This window comes from Podarcis bocagei (assembly GCF_964188305.1).
Source record: "Podarcis bocagei genome assembly, chromosome: 13".
NCBI lineage: Eukaryota > Metazoa > Chordata > Lepidosauria > Squamata > Lacertidae > Podarcis > Podarcis bocagei.
Window position 1 is genome coordinate 1,119,985 of NC_138138.1, and position 26,126 is coordinate 1,146,110.

Below are 26,126 nucleotides of genomic sequence, written 5' to 3' on the forward strand. Positions count from 1 at the left end.
ACTCAGTCATCAGGCCTGTGGAGGAGATGCCATGGAGGCGACAGGTGGATTCCAACGAGATGGGGGCAGCAAAGATGGAGGTGGAGTTAGATGGCCCAGGAGAAGGCCTGTGTGAGGTGAGGGAGGCGGAATTGGGGCGTCAGGGAATGTTGGAGCTTGCGGAAGTGACCAGGGACCAAAAGGCTCAGGAGCTGGATTCTGGGGAAGGTTCCGGTGGGTTGTCAGTGAGCTTGCCGATCAGAAGGTTGGCGGTTCGAATCCCCGCAACAGAGTGAGCTCCTGTTGCTCTGTCCCAGCTCCCGCCAACCTAGCAGTTCGAAAGCACACCAGTGCAAGTAGATAAATAGGCATCGCTGTGGTGGGATGGTAAACGGCGTTTCCATGTGCTCTGGTTTCCGTCACGGTGTTATGTTGCGCCAGAAGCGGTTTAGTCATGCTGGCCACATGACCCGGAGAGCTGTCTGTGGACAAAGGCCCGCTCCCTTGGCCTGAAAGTGAGATGAGCGCCGCAACCCCATAGTCGCCTTTGACTGGGATTAACCGTCCCGGGGTCCTTTACCTTTTTACCTTGCTAACAGCAACTTGCTAGATCAGGCCAGTGGCCCCTCTAGTTCAGCATCCTGTTCCCCAAAAATCCTTTGAGAAACCGGAAAGTAGGACCCGGGCGCAAGAGCACCCTTCTGTGGCATCACAGCCTCCAACTATGGAAGGACAGTACAACCATCTTGGCTAGTAGGCATTGATAGCCTTGTCGTCCATGAATTTGTCTAGACCATGAATTTGCCCAGGAAGACTCCCTGAGTGAGTGCTTGAGGGCCCTGCTCCTTCCTGCCACTTACCACCTGGCCCAGGGCGGGGCCTGACAGGCCTCACTAGGACAGTTGTTATTGCCGGAGAGGCACAGAGTGTTTTTAAAATGTTTTTAAAAATTTTCTTTGGATTTTTTGTATGTGGGGGGTGGGGGTGGGATGGATGTTTGGTTGGGCTTGGGGAATTATTATTTTTAATTTGATGTTTTTGTAATTTTTACATATTTTTTGTTTGTTTGTATTGTTTTATTGGTTTTGTTTGTTTGTTTAAGGTGTTATTTTGTTCTTAGGGGGAGGGGTCAGGGCTGCCAGGGAGTGGGCCCCAGCCCACAAAATGGCTGGTGCATGTTCCAGGGGGGGATGCACTGGGACAACGGATCTCAGTGATCACGGGTAGGAGGAGGAGTTACGCTAAGACTAGACCATGTCATTACAGAGGGGGCAGGTTTAGTCGTTGTCTGAGGACTATTCCTGCCTCCGGGTCTGGTCCTGACCGGATGGATACTAGAATCAGCAAGGGATACCCACATGACCTGAAGGTGCTGCTGTGCAATGCCAGGTCAATGATTCATAAGACCACTGCCATCCATGACGTGATCATGGATGGAGGACTTGACCTGGCATGTGTGACAGAGACTTGGTTGGATGAAGCAGATGGGCCTGTCCTTGCCGCTGCTTGTCCACCAGGTTTCTCTTACGCACAGCAACCCAGGTCATGTGGGCGGGGAGGGGGGGGGTTGCAGTGATTTTTAGGAAGTCATAAGTTTGCACCAGGCGTCCTATTGGGAAGACCCAGTTTTCTGAGTGCATGTTCTGGAAGTTGGGCAATAGGGGCAGTACAGGATTCCTTTTGGTGTACCGACCTCCCCGCTGCACCAAGGATTCCCTGCCCGAGCTGCTTCAGGTCGTGGCGGATGTTCTCCTGGAGACACCTAGTTTGGTCGTCCTAGGGGATTTTAACATCCATGCCGACACGACCTTACAAGGGGCCGCTCGGGACTTCGTGGAAAGCATGGCCTCCATGGGGCTGTCCCTGAATAAGTTTGGCCCAACCCATAGCCGCGGACATGCCTTGGACCTGGTGTTTACCTCTATGGATGTTGGTGATCTGACACTAAGTAAAAGCGAAACGAAAGAAGTGCCATGGTCAGATCACAAACAACTACCTGACATTCAGAAGACATCTTAAGGCAGCCCTGTTCAGGGAAGTTTTTAACGTGTGATATTTTACTGTATTTTCGGTTTTTATGGAAGCCGCCCAGAGTGGCTGGGGAGGCCCAGCCAGATGGGCGGGGTATAAATAATAAATTATTATTATTATAAAGCCATCCAGTTTTGTGGCCATCACTGCCTTTAGTGGGAGGGAGTTCCACAGGTTAACTGCACACTGCATGAAGCAGTCCTTTCTTTTCTCTGTTCTGAATCTTCCAACACTCAGCTTCGTTGGGTGGACCCGGGTTCTAGTGTTATGGGAGGGGGAGGGGGAAGAAAACCTTTTCTATATCCTGTTTCTCCATAGCACAAGGCGTAATTCTATACATCTCTTGTCAGGTCACCTCTTTTTTTATTCTCTAAAGTAACAAACCCACAAATGTAATATTTCCTCCCATAGGCGCTACACGAATGCTGAACACTTGAAAGCCCCATACTACCCTTTAAAATCCTCTGGGATTTAATGTGAACTTGGGAAATTCTAGCAAAAGAAGAGGAGCTCCAGGCAGTGAAAACATCGCCGTTCCATCCCTACCTTATATCTTCAACCATCATGTAAAATAGATCAATATATTTAATATTGTATTTAATTGTTGTGGGGCGAAGGTCATGTTGTTGTTGTTGTTGTAAAAATATTTCAAGCTCCTGATTTGCAATTTGGAGGGGAGGAGGTGCTAAACTGAGAGTGTGTGGCTTTCCTAAGGCCATTTAGTGTGCTTGTGTTAAAGGTGGTTTTAAGTCAGGATTTGCTGATGGTCCCTTAGCCTGGTTTCTTCCAGAGAGGATACACAATCCTGTTAATACTCTGCAGGCAACCTCTGAGCAGCTATGCTACACCAGCTGTATTACTCAGGTTGCAAATCGTTCAGATCTGATACGCTCCGACATGGGCGTCCTTTATTGGGCCTTCCAGCTTCCCCTGGAATGTTTCAGCCACCATCCCCTGATTGGCTCTTGCAACGCCGTGAACCTTCCGAATGACTTGTTTCAATGGGAAATAGAACCTGGCTGCCTGTTCCGCCATTCACCAGTTCCGAAAGCTTGGGCTAGTCTGCATGTCCTTTGCCTCTCCGTCCCCTACCCAGCCTAAGAAGGAAGGATGGCTGCCAACAACCTAGAACTGGAGAACCAGTTGGACGTTCCAAATGCTGGACTCGAACCCTCGACTGCCAGCCTGACCGAGGATAAGGTATGATGGGAGATGTACACCAATGAGATATTCAGTGGGGCAAGGTTATCTCTGCACACAAATTCAACAGGGAGGACAGGGAAGGATGTACTGTAAGTGACATCCCATCAGAAGAGTCCGCTGGATCGGGTCAAAGGCCCCTCTAGTCCAGCTTCCTGTTCTTGCCATAGCCAACCAGTTGCCCCAATGGGAAGCCCACAAGCAGGACCTGAGTGCAGCAGCAACTCACCCTACTTGTGGTTCCCAGGCACTCCCAGGCATACTGCCTCCAACAGAGGAGATAGAACATAGCCATTGTGGTTAGTAGCCATTGTTAAACTCCGGAATTCAATGTCACAAGCTGTACAATGGCCACCAACTTGGATGCTTTACACTCCGGTGGCAAATTGATGGGGGATAAGGCTATCAGTGGTTTTTTGGCCTTGATGGTGTCCAGGGATTGTCAGGGACTGGACTGAGGAGGAATGGTAGGGGCCGACCTCCCTTCTCCTGAACCTTCCCTAGAACAGGAGGACAGTATAGATTTAGAACAGTGGTTTGCAGAAGGCCATAGTTCAGAGGCTACAGAAGGGAAATATTGGGAGAAGAACAGCAGGAAGAAGAAGCGCTGGGTGAGAAACAGCTGACAGACTCAGTGTCTTTGGAAAGCCTTCCTGAGCCCCCCTCTTCCAGGACTAGGCGGGCATTGAGAGTAGTAGAACAGAAAACTCAGAGGCAGAAAGCTCAGTTCAGCCATCGCAGGGATGACGGAGGGGGTTGGACTTTACTCTGAGCGACGCCATTATTTAATAGAGACTGCATTCCTTCCTCTCTCTCTCTCTCTCTCTCTCTCTCTCTCTCTCTCTCTCTCTCTCTGAATACTGAATAAATTACGTGGTAAGAACTCTTCTTGTTTAGCTGCTTTTTGGCTGCCACCGGGATAGGGATCGGATTCCTTTAATTTATTTTAACCAGTGTGTATTTCTTACTCTGTATCTTATAACTGAACTTTTAAAATGTAAGCTGCTTTGAATCCCTATTTGGGAGAAAGGCAGGGTATAATATATTTATACCTTATACTATTTTACCTTATAATATATTAAATAATGGTAACAACAACATTTGTTTGTTTGTTTGTTTGTTTGTTTGTTTGTTTGTTTATATGCTAACCAACCACCACTCTGGGTGGCTTCCAACAACTTAAAACACAGTATGACTTCATACATTAAAAACTTCCCTGAACAGGGCTGCCTTCAGATGTCTTCTAGAAGTTTGGTAGTTGTTTATTTCCTTGACATCTGACAGGAGGGCGTTCCACAGGTCGGGCACAACTCTCAAGAAGGCAACAACAGCAACAGAAGGCTAATGCTGTGTTCTAAAGTAATTTGCAGCAGTCGATAACTTTTCCCTTTTCCCCAGGTAAGCCAGTCATCTGATACTCAGCATCAAAGATCCACGTCAAGCATTTCAACAAGGAGAAGAAAGTCCGTAGGATCCCGCAAAGGGGTAAGTTCAGAGGGTTTGTTCACCCAGCGAGGTTTTGTTAAACAAACTGATGTCTGTCTGTTTCCAGAATGCAAACAGGTCTGGCAGGAAATCCCATCAAATGTATTTATTTTATTTATTGGGGGCGGGGCGGGAATGTGTTAATGCGAAAACTCTTTTAAGGCTAAATGGGTTACATAGTAAAATGCAGTTAAAATGAGCAAAATGTTTCAAACCAAATATGCATAACTAAATCCTGGGTCAGGCTGCTGTCTAAAATGATATAGCGAGGGTGCTTGCCTCATACAATATTATTGCTAAAACAAAGGAGAATAATTGAGGAAATCAAGTAGCAGAGCAGGGGGTAAGAGGACAAAATGCTTCCGGGTCTCTTTCACTGAGACCAGCAGGACATTTTTCAAATACAGTCATACCTCGGTTCCCGAACGCCTTGGGAGTTGAATGTTCTGGCTCCCAAACGATTGAAAACTGGAAGTGAGTGTTCCAGTTTCCGAACATTCTTTTGGAAGCCAAATGTCCGATGGGGCTTCCGCGACTTCTGATTGGCTGCAGGAGCTTCATGCAGCCAATCAGAAGCCGCACTTTGGTTTCCGAACATTTCGGAAGTCGAACGGACTTCCGGGAACGGATTCCGTTCGACTTCCAAGGTGCGACTGTACATGCATCTCAGATCAGATGCATATATAAGTGACTCCCGACTTTTGCAGCGGTTGCATTCCGGTGCCCCATTCACATAACTGAAAATCGCATAAGTGGGGAGCACCCTCCAAGCACCCTTTAAATGCCCTCTCGGACACTCTCTATCCAATCCAAATTTTTAAAAAATACTGTACCAAAATATATCCACAATTGGAATTGGAGCTCTGGGCATAGCTGTCAACGGTCCCTTATTTGGCGGGAAACTCCCTTATCCCAGCACCGTTTCCCGCTGCTGTCCCTTATTGATGATGTCCCTTAAATTTCCAGGGTTTCAAAGGAAGCAGCTCCTCTCCCTCCCTGCCAGCCAGGGAGGAGGGAGGCTCCAACTGTGTTGCTTGGCTGCGTTGCTCACCCAATAAGGAGTCTCAGAACGACAGGGGGTGGAGCTTGCATGCCTTGTGCCGATCAAATCGGCCGCGTTGCCTGGGGACTCGCCTTTGCTCAGCACTTCCCAGCGGAGAGGTGACGGTGGTTTTCCTTGCTGCATCCCCTTTGCCGGGTTGCTGCGCTGTGGGAACCACCACTTGAGGCTTCGTTTGGCTGCTGGCTGGGCTTTCTGCCTTTGACTTGGAGGGGCTCAGTAGTTGAACATACCTGTGCCCGGAAAATCCCTTATTTTGGCTGCTGATCCCTTATTTTCGAGGCTGCTGGTCCCTTATTTTCAAATCTGTAAGTTGAGAGCTATGGCTCTGGGGCTGGCTGGATGCTGGAGGATGTGTGGAGAAGCAGCTGCTGCTGGGCTGCCACATGTATCAGCTGTTGGGCGGGGAGGCTGAGCAGCCTAAACAAAGCCCTGCTACACCTCCAGTCTTTTCTCCCCCCTCACTGAAGTCCCCTTCAGGCTCTGGGAAGGGTCTCCTTGCAACTCTCCAGCTCTCTCACTCCATTTCCTGGTATGAATTAAATTACTTAATTATTTTCCAGAGCTGCACAAGTGAGGAGCCCCCCCCCCCCCGGTATTCTTTTCCCTGCACACTTTCTCTACACCACGTGTAAATATCACAGGGCACCCGTGTTGGAACCTGGTGACATTTATTTGTAAGCAGTCCTCTTACAACCTTCAAGCAGAGTGTTCATAAAAGCTTGCAATGTCAGCATTTAATAATGCTTTCTGGAATATTATAATAGGCAGTGCCTTTTTTTCAGGGGATACTCAAGGCACCTCTTTTTGTTGTTGTTGTTACAGTAAGTGCCACACTTTTTAACAACTTCATGGCAAGTACCGGCACCTATTTTTCTAGGAGGAAAGCACTGGTAATTGGTGGTTTAAAGATTTAAAGGTACCACTGGGTGCAAACTGCCCATGGATCCTCTAATCCATCAGAAACACCAGAAATTAATGGTAAAAATGTAAGAACATAAGAACCTCCTGAATCAAGCCGATGACACGTCTAGTCCTATATTCTTTAATTAATTCTAATTATTAGTTTGCTTAAAGTACTTATTAATGTCTGTAAATTAGAACAAGAAAGGAAAAAAATTTTTTGCATGCAAACAAAAGAAAAGAACAGGAAAACATACTGCAGGAAACCAGGGTTTTTGCAATATAGCACGCCTTTATTTTATTTACAAATGAAGACACCCATGACTGTATGGTGCTTCCTGTTTATCCCAAGTTGTGGATTTTGTGAAAGTATGTTTATGTTGACATATATTCTTTGTCTTTAAATTTCTGTTGGGGTACTAGCAGTTGGGAAGCAAGGGAAACAATGATGTCGACTTTTCATTCCTTCATTTGTATGTGAATTCCTTAGTTTATGGAAATGTTTCCTTGCAGGAAGAACCCTAATAATAGTAATAATAATAATAATAATAATAATAATAATAATAATAATAATAATAATAATAATAATAATAATAGATTATTTATACCTCCCCAGCCACTCTGGGCGGCTTCCAAAAAAATATTAAAATACTGTAATACATCAAACATTAAAAGCTTCCCTAAACAGGGCTGCCTTCAGATGTCTTCTAAAAGTCTGGCCTTTGCCACTTACAGATGTTTGCGCTGCTGAAATGTCTGGCCCGGATCCTTGCTCTTTGGATTTCTCTGCTAGACCAAACCAGGACAGCATCAGACCTCTCTTTTACTATGTGTTTAAGTTTCTTTTTCTGAAGTTCTACATGTATTGAATAAACCATCAATTTAAAAGGATGCTTCGCCCTCTACACTCAAAGGCCTCAGTATCTGCTTCTGCTCCTTCCCATAGGCGCTGACAAGGCAGCTTCTGCTGGTTACCCTGCTTACTTCCTCTGGCTCATCTCTACAATATGGTTACAACCTCTGGGTGGCCAGCCACCCATCTACGGTAAGATCAGACATGTAGTGGTCTGGGATTGCAGAGGGTCAAAGATCTGTTACTATTTCTGCAGCAGGGACCCCGTGTCATCTGAAACAGCATGAAACAGGAGCTTTTTAGCCACCCGTCAAAAAACGAGCCAGCAGCAAACTCTTTATTAGCAAAAGCACAATTTGCACAGCATTGGCTGAGTGTCAGGCCTAGTGAGCACAGCAGCTCATCTCTGTTAGGCCTTATCCCATCAAATCCCTGCCTCTCCAAGTACCATCGTCTCCAGGGCTTTCCCCAAGCAATCAGAGACTACTCCTGCACACAACCTGCCACTGCTCCACCCGTTTCAGCCCTCTTCTGGTTCTGGGAGACAAGCAGGGAGGGGAGCTTGTTGTAGCAGGAAGGAGAGACACACACGACTCTTCACCAACCTGGCTCTTGGCCTCTCCCCTCCCACTTGCCGATTTCAGCTTCTGCCTCTGATTCCAGACTTCTCTCCGCAATCAAGTCAGCGGGAGTCAGCATCTGAAACGCTGCTGCTTAGGGTGATATGAAGGGTCAATTGTGCAAGGCCACCTACACCTCGTCGGTAGCAATTCTATCTTCCGCATTTCCGCTACAGTGCCAATTTGCCCTCAAATTTAAAACCCAGCCAACGAAAATCCTCCAGGCGAATGGGCAGCACCCAAAATGCCCACACCATGTGTCCCATGTCCCATGAGATTATGCTTCACAGCAGGAGGAAGCAGGGGAGGTGGTTTGGGAAGCTGCCCTTTGTTGTTTAGTCATTTAGTCGTGTCCGACTCTTCGTGACCCCATGGCCCAGAGCACGCCAGGCACTCCTGTCCTCCACTGCCTCCTGCAGTTTGGTCAGACTCATGCTGGTAGCTTTGAGAACACTGTCCAACCATCTCGTCCTCTGTCGTCCCCTTCTTCTTGTGCCCTCAATCTTTCCCAACATCAGGGTCTTTTCCAGGGAGTCTTCTCTTCTCATGAGGTAGCCAAAGTATTGGAGCCTCAGCTTCAGGATCTGTCCTTCCGGTGAGCACTCAGGGCTTACTTCCTTAAGAATGGATAGGTTTGATTTTCTTGCCGTCCATGGGACTCTCAAGAGTCTCCTCCAGCACCATAATTCAAAAGCATCAATTCTTCAGCGGGAAGCTGCACAACCTGTTCCAAATCTATACTGTCCTCCTGCTGGGATGTTTCAGGCTCCCACCATTCCTTCTCAGCGCGGTCCCTGACACTATTGCACAAAGGAGTTGATTGCATACCAGAACTTTATTTGTGGGCAAATCAAATCCATTAAAGGGCTCTGCTCCCCCAGTGCAACCATTCTTATCTGTTCCTCCCTTTCCTAGCTCATATCAAACTTTTACAATGGCACGTATCAACAGAGGAAGAAGGCCAACGTAGGCGAAGAAGACTATATTGATTTCCTCTACACTTTCACCATTGCAATCTATTCCCTTGGAGGCCTGATTGGGTCCCTTCTGGTCAGCTTCATGGTGGACAGATACGGCAGGTAAAGAGGGAATATGTTTATGGGGCTATGGCACAGGGGTGGGTCCTTTTAGGCTTTGCAGGCCAGATGCTTCTCTGGTTCTAGCCTTGGAGCTGCTTGCCTGTCAGTCGTCAAATGTCACAATGGCATTAGGTGATTGAGTGCTTTGAAGTCCCAATGTCAGGACTTCAAAGCATCACACAGGAGCCCATGGTCGTGCTCTGAAGTGCCCAAGGCTTCCGTTTTAACCAAGCTGACGGGTGGTAGAACCTATGTCTGATTTCCCTTGCCAATGCCACTTTAAGGCTCCTCCCCGTGCGTTGGCAGCTATGCCTCTATTTGCCCCACACCTGATGTTACATATGAGGTCAAGCAAGGACAAGTGGGTGTGGTTTGATGGAAATAGTCTCATAGGCCAACTCTGGCTTGTGGGCTGGAGATTCCCTGCCCCTGTGTAGTGGGGTAGGAGGTGTTTATTAGGGGACATTTTGGGGGGGGGGGATACAAACAGATGTGAAAATGTGGAGAGCTGAAAAAGTAGGAAATGGAAATAAACAGATTTGCCCATCCCTAGCCAAGATGCAAAAGCAACTTAAATAGAAATACTTGCAAGTATCAGATTGGCTTAGGTTTTAAATATGTGATGTTATAGAATAATATGCTTAAAGTTAATATGAAAAGAAAGAAAGATGTTACTTGACTAAGTAAATTTTATGAGAAATTAGTTTTGGAAAACCGTTACAAGGATACACATTGAAACTCAGCCGGGGGACTCGAGGAAGTCACTTAACAATGTTAACAAAAGTGGAATTATTACAGTTAGGATTTATGTTTGTTTGTTTGTTTATAAATTTGGAAAATCAATAAAAAAATTGGGGGGGGGGAGATGCAAAAGCAAGTTGCTAGTCCATGTGAAGTTGGCAGCTGAAGTCTCAGACGTCAAAGGTGGGGGTTGACAGTAGTTGGGGGTTTCCAGGAGCTCTCCTGCCTTGCATAGCTCCTTATCCTTCCCATAACTATTAAAAATAGACCAAATTGCCCACCAAAAGACCTTACTGCAATTCAACAGCTCCTCTCCTGCTTGTTTGATGCTACTGTACATGTATTGGCTCCCTCTACCTCTCCTACCCCTTTTCCCTGTCTTTTCAGGAAAGGGGCCTTGGTAATAAATAACATTATGTCCATATTCTCTGCCGGCTTCATGGGATGTTCTGCTGTGATACATGCCTATGAATACACCATATTTTCACGCTTGGTCACTGGAATGTGCTCAGATGAGAGAGGGCCCTGGGCTTAGTGCTTTTAGTAAAGCCACTTAAATAATGCAAGGGGCATTATCAGGGTTCAGTTCCAGCCAGGCAGGAAGCACTGGAGGAGGGTTTAAAGCTAGGATGGTGAAGGGTGTGCCCTGGGGGGAGGCGTGCATCTTGGGGAGAGTCCTCAAGGCCAGATAGAGAGGCTTGGGGTGCTGCATTTGGTCCCCAGCCCAAAGATTCCTTGCCCCCGCCATCAAATATTTATTGATTATTGCAATGTCTATTTCCCCCGCCCCCCCAAACTAGCAATTTAATTGCCTGTTACATCATGCACCAATCTCCACTACCCAACATGCAGGGGCACAGAATGCCACTCTTCAGAATTCCACCCAATGCTGGGGTGAACATCAATTGGCCACCTCCACCCAGCGGGAGAACCTGCTATGTTCCTTGAAAATGTTGCTGTGTCCCATCCATGCTGTTAATCGTCCCTTTGTCTACCATCTAACCAGGCATGTTCTCCTGCATCGTCCCACTATACCTTGGAGAGATATCCCCTAGAAACATGAGGGGGTCCATTATGACGGTCCCCATGATCTTTGTCACCATTGGCGTCATGGTCTCACAGATCCTTAGTCTTCAAGAGCTTCTCGGGACTGAGAAAGGTAACCTTGGCAGATCATCACAAGGGATGTTGGAGAGTTTCAGCAGAAACAGAAAAGGAAGCAGGACTTGCGGGTGCTGCTGGCCAGGATGGCGATGCTCGGCCTCCACAGTTCCAAATACCTGTTGCTGGAAGCCACAGGAGGGAATAGGGGTCTAATCCTGCTTGTGGGTTTCCCACAGGAATCTGGCTGGCCACTGTGAGATGAGGATGCTAGACTAGATGGGCCATTGGCCTGATCCAGCAGAGGTCTTCTTATAAACTTATGTTTATGTGATGATGATGAGGATCAGGGGAGCCAACTTGGGTCCCAGATTACGGGTGCCCAGTGTGCGTGAAGCCATGATGTCAGGTTGTAATGGGATGCCATGATGTCACGCCCGCCCCCTGGCCTCAGAACGTGATTTGTGGTGGTACCAGAAGTCAGGTTCCAAGACCTCGCAACACCTCCGAAAGCCCCCCAATTTCTGTTGCCCCTGGAAGTTGGCTTCCAAGGTCTCAGAAGTTCTCAGAAAGCATCTCTGAGGCCTTGGAGATGCTGTCTGAGGCCTTGCAAGACCTCAGAGGTTGTGGGGGGAGGCCCTCCGGTGTGGGTGTTGAGCACCCACAACAATTTTTTTGTGGGTACTCAGGCATCCAGAGCCCCCCATACGTGGCGCCCCTGATGATGATAACTTTATTATTTATATACCACCCATTTGACTGGGTTACCCCAGCCGCTCTGGGCGGCTCCCAACAAAATATATTCACTGGAAGGGTCAGGCTGGGGAGGCGGTCTCCACCATTCCTTCTCTGCCCAGTCCATTCCGCAATTTGCATCGAGTTATGCTACTATGAACAAAATGTAGCAGTGTACTGGCAACATAATTTCCGTCATTAATTGGACAAATGCCGTGGGTTACATAATTCCCACACACTGGACAGTGAGAGGGAAAATACTGTTTTTGGCAGAAGGCAAACTGCAGAGGAAAGGAAACAGTGCCGCTTGAGTTGGAAAGAGGGCGGAAAGGAAAGGGATGCCTTCTCTCACCCCCAGTCGTAACTGCATCTTCTTGTACAGGTTGGCCGCTATTGCTGTGCTTCACTGGAATCCTGGCGGTGTTTCAAGTCATCGTCTTGCCCAGCTTCCCCGAAAGCCCAAGGTTTCTCCTGATTCAGAGGAACGATGAGGTGAAAGCCAGGCAAGGTACAATCGCCTTGAGTGCACAGGAACATTACGGCATGGGGACCCTACATAGAAGCCTGTGGGAGTTTCCGGGCAAAGCTGGCAGCTCCCGCTCTCCCATATGCAGCACTGGGAGCATCCTCAGACCTTCCCAGGAGACACAAGGGGGGCGAGGAAGATAGCAAGCTTCTCCCAGTCCCACCAAGAGATGCCGGGGACTGAAACTTTAACCTTTTGCACGCAAAGCTGTGGCCAGAGCTGGCCCAGCCATTGGGCAGGGTGAGGCCATTGCCTCAGGAAACAGAAGCCCTACCAGGTAGCACCCCTATGGGCACCCTACCTGCCCTTCCATCTTTGCTGTTGGCACTGATTTCAGGTGTGCAAAAAGTAGAGAGAAGTTTTTGTCCACCTCTCATCTACAGATGGAGGAGAAATTTGATTTGGCCTTCATTTCAGTGCGGACTTGCCTGATTCATACTTTCTGAAGCAGTATCAGAACCAAAAGACAGCCCTCCATCAAAATCGGCACTCCTTTGAATTTTGCAATGCAGTTCTCTGTCGTATTAACTAACAAGTCCAAAAGCGCATACAGTAGGATTAAAGTGTGCATTAAGGTGCATCTACTGGAGAAAATAACAGAAAAATATGTATTATATTATATGTATTATATGTGCATATTAGGGAAAACTGTATGCAAAAATATGTTTAACTGGGAGAAAAATGCACTAAAAGGCTGATGAATTTTTAGGAGGACTTAGCAGAAAATTAAAAAAGCATGCTGGTGAAGAATAAATGTGTAGAACTGGAACTCCAACTTGGAAAAATGAGAAACCGGGAGAAATCAAAATGGACAGATTCAGCCATCCCTAACCACAAGCGCTGGTGGGATTTTGACTCCAGCTCCCACAATCCTCCCTGCTTCTTGGGCCATGCTGGCTGGGGCTGATGGGAGCTGTAGTCTAGCAATATCTGGAGGGCTACAGGTTCCACAACTGCTCTGGAGTTTGCAGAGCAGGCCTCCTCCTACACACATGGGTTAATGACATGTTGCAGAATAGAAACACCGTATATATATCCCAGGATGCATTTCACTCGCTCCCACAAAATGCTGGCAGTCTGGGAGTTAAGAGCATCAGAAGATGAGAAGAGCCTACTGGATCTGGCCAATGGCCCATCCAGTCTAGCATCCTGTTCTCACAGCGGCCAAGCAGATCCCTCTGGGAAACCCGCCAGCAGGTCCCATGCCCAAGAGCCCTCTCTTTTCTGAGGGTTTTCTTGTGGTCCGCTGCACCTGGCAGCCCTCATGGCAACAAGCAGCCATTGAAAGCCCTGATTTTGTCCAATCTTCTGCCATCAGTGCCTCCGGTTGGAGGGCATTCCATAGTTGTGGTTTGCTTCCAGGTATTCTATTACTCAGAGAGAATCTATGCAACTTTGAGGTTCAAGAAGCAGGAAGCCCGGTATATCACTGTGTTGTCAAGTATTTTCATCGCAATCTCGCTGATGATCGTGGTAAGCCTCTCTCTCTCTCTCCCTTCCTCAAAGTTCCAATCTGTTTCAAAGGGTGTTAAAATTGCGCTGTTGTCACTTGAAAGAATCCCTGGGGGAACCTTCTGCACAATGCCCACATAGGACATGTGAAGATGCTCCAAGTGTCCCTATTTTCCAGGGACAGTCCTAGATTTACAGAAGCTGTCCTGGTTTTCCTTAGGACGTCCCTATTTTCATCAGAGAAATATTGGAGGGTAAAGTAAAGTTAACGAACCTCTGGACAGTTAAGCCCCATCAAAGGTGACTATGGGGTGCGGAGCTCATCTCGCTTTTCAGGCCCAGGGAGCCGGCGTTTGTCCCCGGGTCATGCGGCCAGCATGACTAAACCGCTTCTGGCGCAACGGGACACCGTGACGCAAACCAGAGCGCACGGAAATGCCCTTAAAGGGAGTGAAAGGCGGGATATCAAATCCAAACTCTTCTTCTTCTTCCTTTACCTTGCCGTCGCAGCACTACCTATTTATCTACTTGCACTGGAGTGCTTTCAAATTGCTAGGTTGGCAGGAGCTGGGACAGAGCAAGAGGAGCTCACCCCACCGTGCGGATTCGAACCGCCAATCTTCTGATCAACAAGCCCAAGAGGCTCAGTGGTTTAGACCACAGTGCCACCCGCGTTGGAGGGTATATGGAATTATGGGACCCCTGCGCCATCTAAAGGCAGCCCTGTGTATGGAAGTTACCTCTGTTGATTCCTGGTGGCCTCCTTTTATTCTCTTTCTCATTTCTGCACACAAACTCTCTCTTTCTTCTCTGTTGTTATACCCTCTAGGTTTATACAGTAGACTTTGTGGGGCGAAGGATACTCCTCCTCACTGGATTAGCGATATGCAGCATCCTCTGCATTCTGTTAACCATGACCCTCGAACTTCAGGTTTGCTGCTCAAAACCTGGTGTGATTTAGAGAGTGTCACCCAGCAAGCGAAGGGCTGTAGCTCCATCACAGAGCACCTGCTTGGCATGCAGAAGGTGCCAGGTTCAGTCCACCGCAGCCTCTGAAACCATGAAGAACCGTGATAGCCAGTGTGATGCAGTGGTTAAGAGCGGTAGACTCGTAATCTGGTGAATCGGGTTCGATTCCCCGCTCCTCCACATGCAGCTGCTGGGTGACCTTGGGCCAGTCCCACTTCTCTGAAGTCTCTCAGCCTCACTCACCTCACAGAGTGTTTGTTGTGGGGGAGGAAGGGAAAGGAGAATGTTAGCCTCTTTGAGACTCCTTAGGGTAGTGATAAAGTGGGATATCCCACTCCAGTGTAGACCAGGGTTTCCCAAACTTGGATCTCCAGCTGTTTTTGGTCTACAGTTCCCATCATCCCTTGACCACTGGTCTGCTAGCTAGGGATGATGGGAGTTGTAGTCCAAAAAGAGCTGGAGACCCAACCCAAGTTTGGCAAAAACCTGGTGTGGACCAAACTGAGCCAGATGGAGCATTGGTCTCCTTCAGGATAAGGCAGCTGAAAATCCACTCAGATCTGGTGTCAGGTGGAAGAGCAGGAAGGAATGATGTTGGCGGGTCTTTCCTGCAAAAATGTATCTGCCTCTTGCATTCCCAGCCCTCGATGCTCTGCTGCAAGTGCCTTGGAACGTAACCCCCACATAAATGCCGAGTTACCTGTATCTTAATCCAGGGGTGGGGTCACTCAGGCTGGGGAAGGGGCGCAAATGTGGCCCTCTGGGTCTCTTTGCCTGGCCCTCAGAACACTCGCTAGGCCACACCCGCTCTCACCAGGCCACACCACTCTCTGGCTGTGCTTTAACCAGGAGGGTTTTTTGCCTGTCCGGAACGTATCCTTGAACCCTGATCGTGCCTCTTGCTTATCTCGATGGAGTTTAGAGGGACGTGTGAATGTGAGCGAAACCAGCTTACCAGGAAAGGGATATTCCAATGAAACATTTGGAAGTACCGGTACTTTCTGACACTAAGAGCTGCTCGACAGGAGAACAGATTTTCTCTCGGAAGGTGGTGGGCTCTCCTTTTGGGGAGGCTTTTAAATGTTGGATGGCCACCAGTCAAGGCTTCTTTAATTGTGATTCCTGCATTGCAAGGGGTTGAACTAGATGACCTGGGGAGGACCCGTCCAACTCTAGAAGCCGTTGTCCACCCACTTTTGCCTCTGTCCCACCTGCCACTGAATTGTGGTTCGGAAGGCCCTCAGTCTGAGAAGTGCTCCTCCCTCCTGCTTTAATTTAAGGTGTGCCAGGCACTCTCATTCATACATGTCTGAAGAACGCTCAACTTTCTCCCACAGGAAACCATGCCATGGATGACATACGTCACTTCAGTCTTTTTCCTCATCTTGATCTTTGGGCACATCCTTGGGCCAGGTAAGGACTCAGGTGACCTAGAGAGTTCCTTCAAAGAGGCAAACAGGGCGGGCCACTTGTTTTATTTCTGTTTAAGTGTTTTTTTTAAAAAAAATATTGAAAAACAAAGAGTACATAATTACAAGTGCACAGAGTAAGATTAGTCATAAAAAGAAGAAAAAATGGTACCCATGTAGAAAACAAAGCTAATAATAATAATAATAATAATAATAATAATAATAATACTATATATTACAGAAGAGAAAAAGATAAAGAAAATTGTTATTGTAGTTAACCAGACCATAACCTAATACAGTGGTACCTCGGGTTACAAACACCTCGGGTTACAAACACTTTGGGTTACAGACTCTGCTAACCTGGAAGTGGTACCTCAGGTTAAGAACTACCTCAGGATGAGAACATAAATCGCATGGTGGCGGTGCAGCAGCAGCAGGAGGCCCCATTAGCTAAGGTGGTACCTCAGGTTAAGAACCGTTTCAGGTTAAGAACAGACCTCCGGAACGAATTAAGTTCATAACCCGAGATACCACTGTACAGTAGAGTCGTACCTTGGTTCTTGAACACCCCGGAACTCGTACGTTTTGGCTCCTGACAATCGAAAACCGTGAGTGTTCCGGTTTTCGAACATGCTTTTGGAAGCCTAACGTCCAACGGGACTTCCACGGCTTCTGATTGGCTGCAGGAGCTGCCGCCACCACCAGGTTTGTGGTGTGGTGAACCAGCTTATACTCGAGTCAATAAGTTTTCCCAGTTTTTGGTGCTAAAATTAGGTGCCTTGGCTTATATTTGGGTCGGCTTATACTCGAGTATATACGGTATTTGATTTTTAGAAGACATCTGAAGGCAGCCCTGTTTAGGGAAGTTTTTAATGGTTGATGTTTTGTTCTGTTTTTAATATTTTGTTGAGAGCTGCCCTGAGTGGCTGGGACAACCCAATCAGAAATAATAATAATAATAATAATAATAATAATAATAATAATAATAATAATAATAACGGCAATGGCAATGGCTCCCCTGCAAAAAGGATCCTGGGAACTGCGCCCTCAGTGAGCTACCATACTTAGCAAACTACGGTGGGAGTTTTCCAGGGAACTTTGCTACTATTTCCCACCCAGTGATCTACACTCATGGTTTATAGCCTTAAGGAAGGGTTAAGGAATGATTTTCATAACGTAATGGACACATTATGTTTTCCTTGTAACGTGAATAACGTGTTATTAAAATGTGATACCTGAGCACGCTGCAGAGCAACCAGGACCCGGCAATAGGAAAACTGCATTGTTAAAAGGAAGCGACATTTTTATTTTTATTTTTTTAGATGATATTTATTAATATTTCACAAACAATAAAAAACAAAATCCAACATTTAAACGTTTAAACATTTAAACTACTAAAACAAGGCAAATAAAAATACACAGTAGAAAAACAGTTGATAGAAGAAAGAGAGAGAGAAAAATAAAAAATGGAGAGTAAGAAGAAGAAAAGCCAAAAATCAAAGCTAAAAATGAATTAATATTTTCAAGTCTTATATTTTCTTCACTAGTTTCTTGACCTCCTCGCACCTCCCATTTTGTATTCCAGTTCAAATATTAAATTCAGCAAATCCTTACCCTCTAGCATTTATCCTTACTCCATATATTAACCCATTATTATAAATATCCATTTCCAATTATCATTCCCTATTTACATTTTCTTAAGCATCTCTTTATCAGTAGGGAAGCGACGTTTTTAATTTACCAGTATGCCCTGTGACGTTTTAGAACTATATATCGTTCTAATAATGTTTAAAAGGTCAGTGTAGATCCAGCCAAGGTTTGAACTAGGCACGTGAGAGCTCTTTAACTGCACCAGTTCCTTTCGAATCGCTATGGATGAATGAGCAAGTCCATGAAAAACAGCCTCGAATCCTTTCTTCCCCGCCCAGGTCCCATACCCAACGTCATCATACTGGAGCTGTTCCTCCAGCCATCCCGCTCCATAGCCTTCATGCTCGGGGGCTTTGTGCACTGGTTCCTGCACTTCATTATGGGGATGATATTCATTCAGATAGAGGTGAGTTGTTTGGAAGAGAAGAGGGGGTGGTCTGAACTGGTTCGGGAGCACAGGAAGACGCCTTCCACTGAGTCAGGCCATATGTGCTTTGACCTTATTATACCATAAATTTGCATGCCATCCAAATACATTATTAAAGCCTTCTAAATCCAAAATGTCTGTGTTTTCAAGAAGCAGCCATTCTTTCAGCCAGCAAAAAGCTGCTGATTCATAATAAAGTCTAAGATCTGGCAGGGCAAATCCACCTCTTTCCTTTGCATCCGTTAGTATTTTAAATTTTATTCTAGGCTTCTTGCCCTGCCAGACAAATCTAGAAATATCTCTCTGCCACTTCTTGAAACAATCCATTTTATCCCAAATTTGCAATGTTTGAAACAAAAACAACATTCTAGGCAATACATTCATTTTTATCGCAGCAATACGGCCTAGCAGTGAAAGCTTCAAATTTGACCAGATTTCTAAATCTTTTTTCACTTCAGTCCAGCATTTTTCATAATTGTCTTTAAATAGATTCCCATTTTTAGCTGTCATGTTAATCCCCAGGTATTTCACTTTCTTAACCACTGTTAAACCTGTCTCATTCTGAAACCTCTCTCTCTCAATCTCTGTTAAATTTTTCTCTAAGACCTTTGTTTTTAACTTATTCAGTTTAAATCCTGCAACCCGACCAAATTCTTGAATCAGTTCCAAAACCCTTTTAGTACTAGACTCTGGCTCCTGTAGCGTCAATACTAAGTCATCTGCAAATGCTCTCAATTTGTACTGTTTAGCTCCGACTTGTATACCTTTAACCAATTGGTCCCTTCTAATCATATTCAACAGGACCTCCAGGACCGATATAAAAAGCAATGGGGAAATTGGACAACCTTGTCGTGTCCCTTTTTCTATCTTAAATTCCTCCGTCACCACGTTATTAACAATTAATTTAGCCTTTTGTTCTAAGTAAATTGCACTTATACCGTTTCCAAAACCTTGACCTACCCCCATCCCCTGTAGATTCTTCTTCATAAAACTCCAAGAAATGTTGTCAAAAGCTTTCTCCGCATCCACAAATATCAAAACTGCCTTAGTATTAATATTCACTTGTAATTTTTCTAAAATATTAATTATGTTTCTCATAGTATCAGACAAGTGTCTACCCGGGAGAAAGCCTGCTTGATCTTTATGAATCTCTTCCACTAACACTTTTTTTAGTCTTTTAGCCAAAATGTCTGCAAAGATTTTATAATCCACATTAAGCAGTGATATGGGGCGGTAGTTCTTAAGCTGCGTCTTTTCAGTCTCTGTCTTCGGTATAAGTGTGATATACGCTTCTTTCCACGACTCTGGTGCCCTTTTCCCATCCATTATTTCATTGCAGACTTCCTTTAAAGGTTGTACTAACCATTCTCTTAAAGATCTGTAGTATCAAGAAGTCAGTCCATCCGGTCCTGGAGATTTACCTAATTGCATATTCTGAATGGCACCTTCTACGTCCTGTTCAGTTATTTTATAGTTCAGCATTAATTTATTTTCTGGAGAGATTTTTTGTAATCCATTTATTTTCAAAAATCGGTCTACATCAATTTCTTTCTGTAGCCCTTGTGTATACAGTTGTTTAAAATACCTCTGGAAACAATTTCTAATCTCGACTGGGTTCTGTATGTTCTTTCCTTCCACTTCTAAATTTAAAATAGTGTTTAATTTTTGTCTTTTTTTCATTTGCCAAGACAACAATTTCCCACATTTATTAGCCGACTCAAATGTCTTTTGTCTCGACTTCCGGGGGCGGCGCGAAACTGTAATGGCGGTCCTCTTCGAGCTCTGAAGAGGGGCTCCGCGGAAAAGGGTCGTTCGCTGCGGCATAGCGACGACCCATCAAGATAAACCACGGGTAGAGGGAGCCCGTGGCCGTGGGACTCGGCGGGCACCAGAAGCTGCTCCGAAAACACAGAAGGGACCCCGTAAGGAGACCCGGAGTGAAGGAGGGGTAGCGGTGCTGTGAGTTCATCGCTCTTTCCGCGGAAGCGAAGCCGCGCGGCTGTTACAGATGAGCGCTGATCCTTCTTCCTAAAATCAACGCTAAACTGCAAGCAACATACCCGTGAGTAAAGGGGTTTTAAATTTGGCAGAAGAAATTCGGTAAATTTGGCTGAAAGCGGGAGACGAGAAAAGGGAAGTCCGTCTTCCGACATTGCTGACAAGATCAAAGCAAAGCTCTTAAAAACGGAAGCGTTTGAAACGGGACTGTGGGAAGCTTAAACTTTTTCGTGCTATAAGATCTGCTTATTTTACTGAGCTGAAGGTGGAAATGGACATTGACTAAAAGAAGTAGTAAATGGTGACTTTCCTCCTATCTTTTTTCTCCTTTGGGCTGTCTTTTTTAAAGAGCCAGATTGTCGGGCTGCCAGAGAGAGAGACTGTGTCAAACTGCGGAAACAGTTGCAAAATTTTGCTGAAACGTAACTGTTATATTTGAGCAGAAAAGACTGAATGGGATACTGTTACAAGCACCTTTCATGAAACTTTGTTGATCTATAAAAGGTGCTTTGGGAAACTTTGAGTTTATGAAGGGACTTTTGGACTAATGAATCTACTGTTTTGAAACAATTTGGAACTTTAATGGCGGATTACTTCCTTCTTTGTCTTTGAAACCTGGTGGTACTCCCCCTACAGGGCTTTCGGATTATAAAATCCTGGGAACTGACTTTTGTTTTGAATTCCATCTCACTGGTTGTTTACTTCTGAATTTGCCTTTCCCATGGAACAACAGACAATTTGACCTTGAACATTGACAGATGTGTAATGAGTGGTGCAGGGAGAACAAGAGCATCTAAAGCAAAGGAAACTAAAGAGGCTAAGGAAAAAGAAAAGGAAAGAAGACAATTTGTACAAACAACGTTGACCCAAGGACGCCGTTCGTCGGTTCCAGCTGTACTGGTGACCCATAGAGAACAAGGGGAAACAACTGAGAAGTCCACTGAGGAAGATATGGCAGCAGGTGGGTCAGATACACTATTAAAACAAATATTGGAGCAATTATCAAGTCTAAACCAGAAGGTGGACGACCAGTCTGTGAAGATAAAGCAACTTCCTCGATTCAAAAATTGACTGACCAAGTTTCCCAGCACACGCAAGCCATAGAGAAATTGCAAGGAGCAACGGCGGAAAATCGGGAATTAGCTGGAGAAGCAATCCAGAAAGTGGGAGTTCTACAAAAAGAGGTTGAAGAAATAAAAGGAGAAGTTAGGCCCCTGCACAAACAGGTGGGTGAACAACAAGTCTATCTGTCAATGGTGGAACTGAAAAACCGTGAGAGCAACATCAAATTGAGAGGCATCCCGGAACTCGAGCAAGGAGACTTGATTGGATACTTAACACAGGAATTCTCGAAGTTCTGGGGTTTAAAGGAAGATACAGATTTCAGGATAGTCTCGGCATATAGACTGGGAAGACTGGTAAGGAAAGACAGATCCAGAGACTGTTTGATAATTTTAAGAACAAAGGAAGAGAGAGACAAGATCCTAGGCCTTCATTTCAAAAAAGCAATTGAAATACAAGATAAAAGGGTGGAAATTTACAGAGATATCCCGAGGCAACTGCTGGACCTTAGAGCCACCTATACAGAATTAGCAAAATTGCTGAGACACAACGCAATTCCCTATAGGTGGGAGTTTCCACAGGGATTATCCTTCACCTACAAAGAAAGGAAGGTTAAAATAAGAACACCTGAAGATAACCAAAAGTTCCTTCACGACCACGGAGAAGATCTCCAAAAAGGAGCGGATTGGCTTCCAGGTTTACCAGCACCAATACTGCCCGGAAGTGGGCCAACGCCTACACCCTCGGGATCTGAGAAAAAGGAAGACACCCCATCTTAAGAACATTTTAAATAAAACAGGATGTCTCTGCAGCTACTTAGTTGGAACATAAATGGCGGGAATTCTCCGGAAAAAAGGAGAAGGATATTTCATATCCTAAAAAAAGAACAATTGGATGTAATATGTTTGCAAGAAACACATGTGACTAGGCTCCACAGGAAAGTATTAATCAATAAAAGACTTGGTCAAGAATTTATCTCATCAGACAAAGTTAAAAAAAGAGGTGTTGTAATTTATGCAAAGGAGAACCTGTCGCCAAAATTTTTATTCAAAGATGATCATGGAAGAATTCTCGCAATTGAAATTCAAACACAAGGAGAGAAGATTTTGATATTAGGAATTTATGCGCCAAATGATGGAAAATCAGAATTCTACAAGAAGCTGCATGAGACAATGATGGACTATTTGGACTATGCTAATATCATTGTGATGGGAGATATGAATGGGGTGGTGTCTACAAATATGGACAAATCCCAAAATCAAAACTTGACAACAGACGGCAGACTCCCTAAAACCTTTTTTGAAATGACAGACAATATGGACTTGATTGACATCTGGAGGACAAGGAACCCCTTGGGTAAAGAAGGAACCTTCTATTCTGAGGCCCACTTGTCATGGACACGAATCGACCAAATTTGGATATCTAGAGGGCTGGCTCCGAAAACGAGAAAAGTGGAAATCTGCCCAAAAACCTGCTCCGACCATAATGCCTTAAAAATGGAACTGAGACTTTTTCCAACTGGATCCTTCAGATGGAGAATGAATGACACCTTGTTAAGAGATCAAGAGATTGTGAAGAAGGCCCAAAAAACATTAAAGGACTACTTTGAAATAAATTTGAACACTACGGTGGAGAAAAGAACAATCTGGGATGCAAGTAAAGCTGTAATGAGAGGGTTTCTGATTCAACAGAATTCGATAAAAAGAAAATATTGGAATGGAAAAAAAGAAAAAATTTTAGAGAAAATAAGTGAAGGAGAGAAAAAGCTGAGAATTAAACCAAAGTCAAAAGAGGTGCTAAGAGAGATCAAATTTCATCAAGCACAATATTCGAAACTGATCAATCAAGAGATTGAGTGGAAAATCAAACAAATGAAGCAGAGATCGTTTGAATCAGCAAATAAATGTGGAAAGTTGCTGGCTTGGCAATTGAAAAAAAGACAAAAGTTAAATACGGTTACAAATTTGGAGATTCAAGGAAAAATAGTTCAGAAACCAGAAGAAATAAGAAAGTGTTTCCATAGATATTTCAAAGAGCTCTACGCACAGGGGCCTCAGAAAGAATCGGAAATGGACCAATTTCTGGAAACAAATGGACTACCTAAAATAAGCCAAGATAAAAGATCAATCCTTAACAGCAAAATAACTCAACAGGAAATTGAAGGTGCCATCCAAAACATGCAGCTGGGCAAATCTCCAGGCCCGGACGGACTCACCTCCAAATATTATAAAACTTTGAAGGATTTCTTGATACAACCGTTGTTGGAGGTTTGTAACCAGATCATGGAGGGGAGAAAGGCACCGGAAACGTGGAAAGAAGCATTCATCACATTGATTCCCAAGTCAGAAAGGGAAAAGACTCAGCTTAAGAACTACCGTCCCATCTCACTCCTGAATGTGGATTACAAAATATTTGCAGACATTTTAGCAAGTAGACTTAAAAATGTATTAAATGAAGTAATTCACAAGGACCAAGCAGGCTTTCTCCCTGGTAGACACATGTCGGACAATACCAGGAACATTATTGACATATTGGAGCTGTTGCGAATTAGAAACACAAGGGCTGCTTTAATCTTTATTGATGCGGAGAAAGCATTTGACAACATTTCTTGGATGTTTATGAAGAAGAACTTGAAAGGGATGGGAGTGGGACGGGGGTTTGAAAATGGATTAGAAGCAATTTATGCAGAACAAAAAGCTAAACTGATAGTGAACAATGTGGTATCGGAGGAACTTCGAATTGAAAAAGGGACACGACAGGGGTGCCCTTTATCCCCTCTGCTATTTATTTCTGTTCTGGAGGTATTGCTGAATATGATTAGGGAGGACCAGTTGGTGCAAGGTATAGTGGTCGGAGCGAAACAATACAAACTGAAAGCTTTCGCAGATGACTTAGTCTTGACATTGCAGGAGCCAGAATCTAGCACAAAAAGAGTTTTGGAACTTATCCTGGAGTTTGGTCGGGTGGCGGGATTTAAGTTAAACAAACAAAAAACTAAGGTTTTGGTTAAAAATCTGACACCTACAGAGATAGAGGGGTATCAGAAAGAGACAGAGTTAAGTGTGGTTAAAAAAGTGAAATACCTGGGAGTATCCTTGTCCACTAAAAATTTAAATCTTTTTAAAGATAACTATGAAAAATGTTGGTTGGAAATCAAAAAAGACTTGGATATATGGTCAAGATTGAAACTTACCTTGTCAGGCCGAATCGCAGCTATAAAGATGTGTGTTTTGCCAAAAATGTTATTCTTATTTCAAACCCTTCAGGTCGTGGACAGAATGGAATGCTTTGGAAAATGGCAGAAGGATATCTCTAAGTTTGTCTGGCAGGGCAAAAAGCCCCGAATAAAATTTAAAATACTAACCGACTCAAAAGACAGAGGGGGATTTGCCCTGCCGGACTTAAGGTTGTACTACGAAGCTGCAGCCTTCTGCTGGTTGAAGGATTGGTTTCTGTTGGAAAACACCGATGTCTTAGATCTGGAAGGGTTTGACAATGTGTATGGTTGGCATGCATATTTGTGGTATGACAAGGCGAAGATTCACAAACTGTTTAAAAACCATATTGTCAGAAAATCAATTTTTGCCGTCTGGATGAAGTATAAGGATCTATTAGAAAGTAAGATCCCGAGGTGGTTATCACCTGTGGAAGCTAAGATTTCTAAAAAAAGGCCCAATATGGAGGCCTATTGGCCAAAATATTGGGAATTGATTGAAAGAGTTGGAGATAATTGGAAGCTCCAAAGCCAGGATAAACTAAAAGGTAAGGTGCGAGATTGGTTACATTATGCTCAAATTCAAGAGGTATTCAAAATGGATAAAAAAGTGGGTTTCCAGTTGGAGAAATCGAAACTGGAGACGGAGTTACTAGAACCAAGGACTAAGGTACTTTCAAGAATGTATGACTTGCTGCTTAAATGGAACACACAGGATGAGACAGTTAAATCTGCTATGATTAAATGGGCACAGGATGTAGGACACAACATTATGGCTGAGGACTGGGAAAGGTTATGGAACACCGGTATGAAATTCACGGCATGTAGTGCCTTGAAAGAGAACATTATGAAAATGGTATACCGGTGGTACATGACCCCAGTCAAGTTGGCTAAAATATATCATCTTTCTGATAATAAGTGTTGGAAATGCAAGGAGGCAGAAGGGACATTCTTTCACCTCTGGTGGACCTGCCCGAAAGTAAAGGCCTTTTGGGAAATGATACATAATGAGCTGAAAAAGGTATTTAAATATACCTTTTCTAAGAAACCAGAGGCCTTTCTCCTGGGCATGGTGGACCGGAAGGTGCCAAAGAAGGACAGAACCTTGTTTATGTATGCAACCACAGCAGCTAGGATTCTCATCGCTAAGTTCTGGAAAACACCAGATTTACCCACACTGGAGGACTGGCAGAAGCAGTTGATGGACTACATGGAGTTGGCAGAAATGACTGGCAGAATCCGAGATCTGAGCGAAGAAACAATGGAGGAGGACTGGAAAAAATTTAAGGACTATTTGCAAAAACATTATAAGTTGTTTGAATGTTAAGATAGCGCACGATTAAGAAACATTATGCTTCTGCATTTTATTTTAAGTAAATGATAAAGTAAGCATTGATGGAAAAAACGAGACATATTTGAAACAAAATATTATGTTTATTAAGAGTCTTAAAATTAAATTACAAATTTTTGAAATTGGTAACATAATATATTTAAAGGTATAATAAGATGAGAAACAAGATAACAAATTGCTGAACTGGCTAGAACAATGAATGCAATGCTGAGAGGATGTGAGGAGGTCCAAAAGTTGAAGGACTGTTGAAGGATGTTAAGGAAAGTTTCTTAATATTTTTT

General features: G+C 44.7%; 1 protein-coding gene across 1 annotated transcript; it reads left to right on the forward strand.

The window, feature by feature from the left end:
- Nucleotides 1-2,670: 2,670 nt before the first annotated feature.
- On the forward strand, nt 2,671-18,307 carry LOC308570611 (solute carrier family 2, facilitated glucose transporter member 5-like; the record flags this gene model as incomplete). The annotated part of the gene is made up of 11 exons (XM_081165528.1): nt 2,671-3,210; nt 4,609-4,695; nt 7,605-7,703; nt 9,047-9,210; nt 10,339-10,463; nt 10,958-11,110; nt 12,170-12,353; nt 13,573-13,786; nt 14,595-14,696; nt 16,072-16,147; nt 18,072-18,307. Exons 1-11 carry the CDS (start codon nt 3,121-3,123, stop codon nt 18,305-18,307), a joined length of 1,530 nt encoding a protein of 509 aa, XP_081021654.1. The 5' UTR covers nt 2,671-3,120.
- Between the last annotated feature and the right edge of the window lie 7,819 nt (nt 18,308-26,126).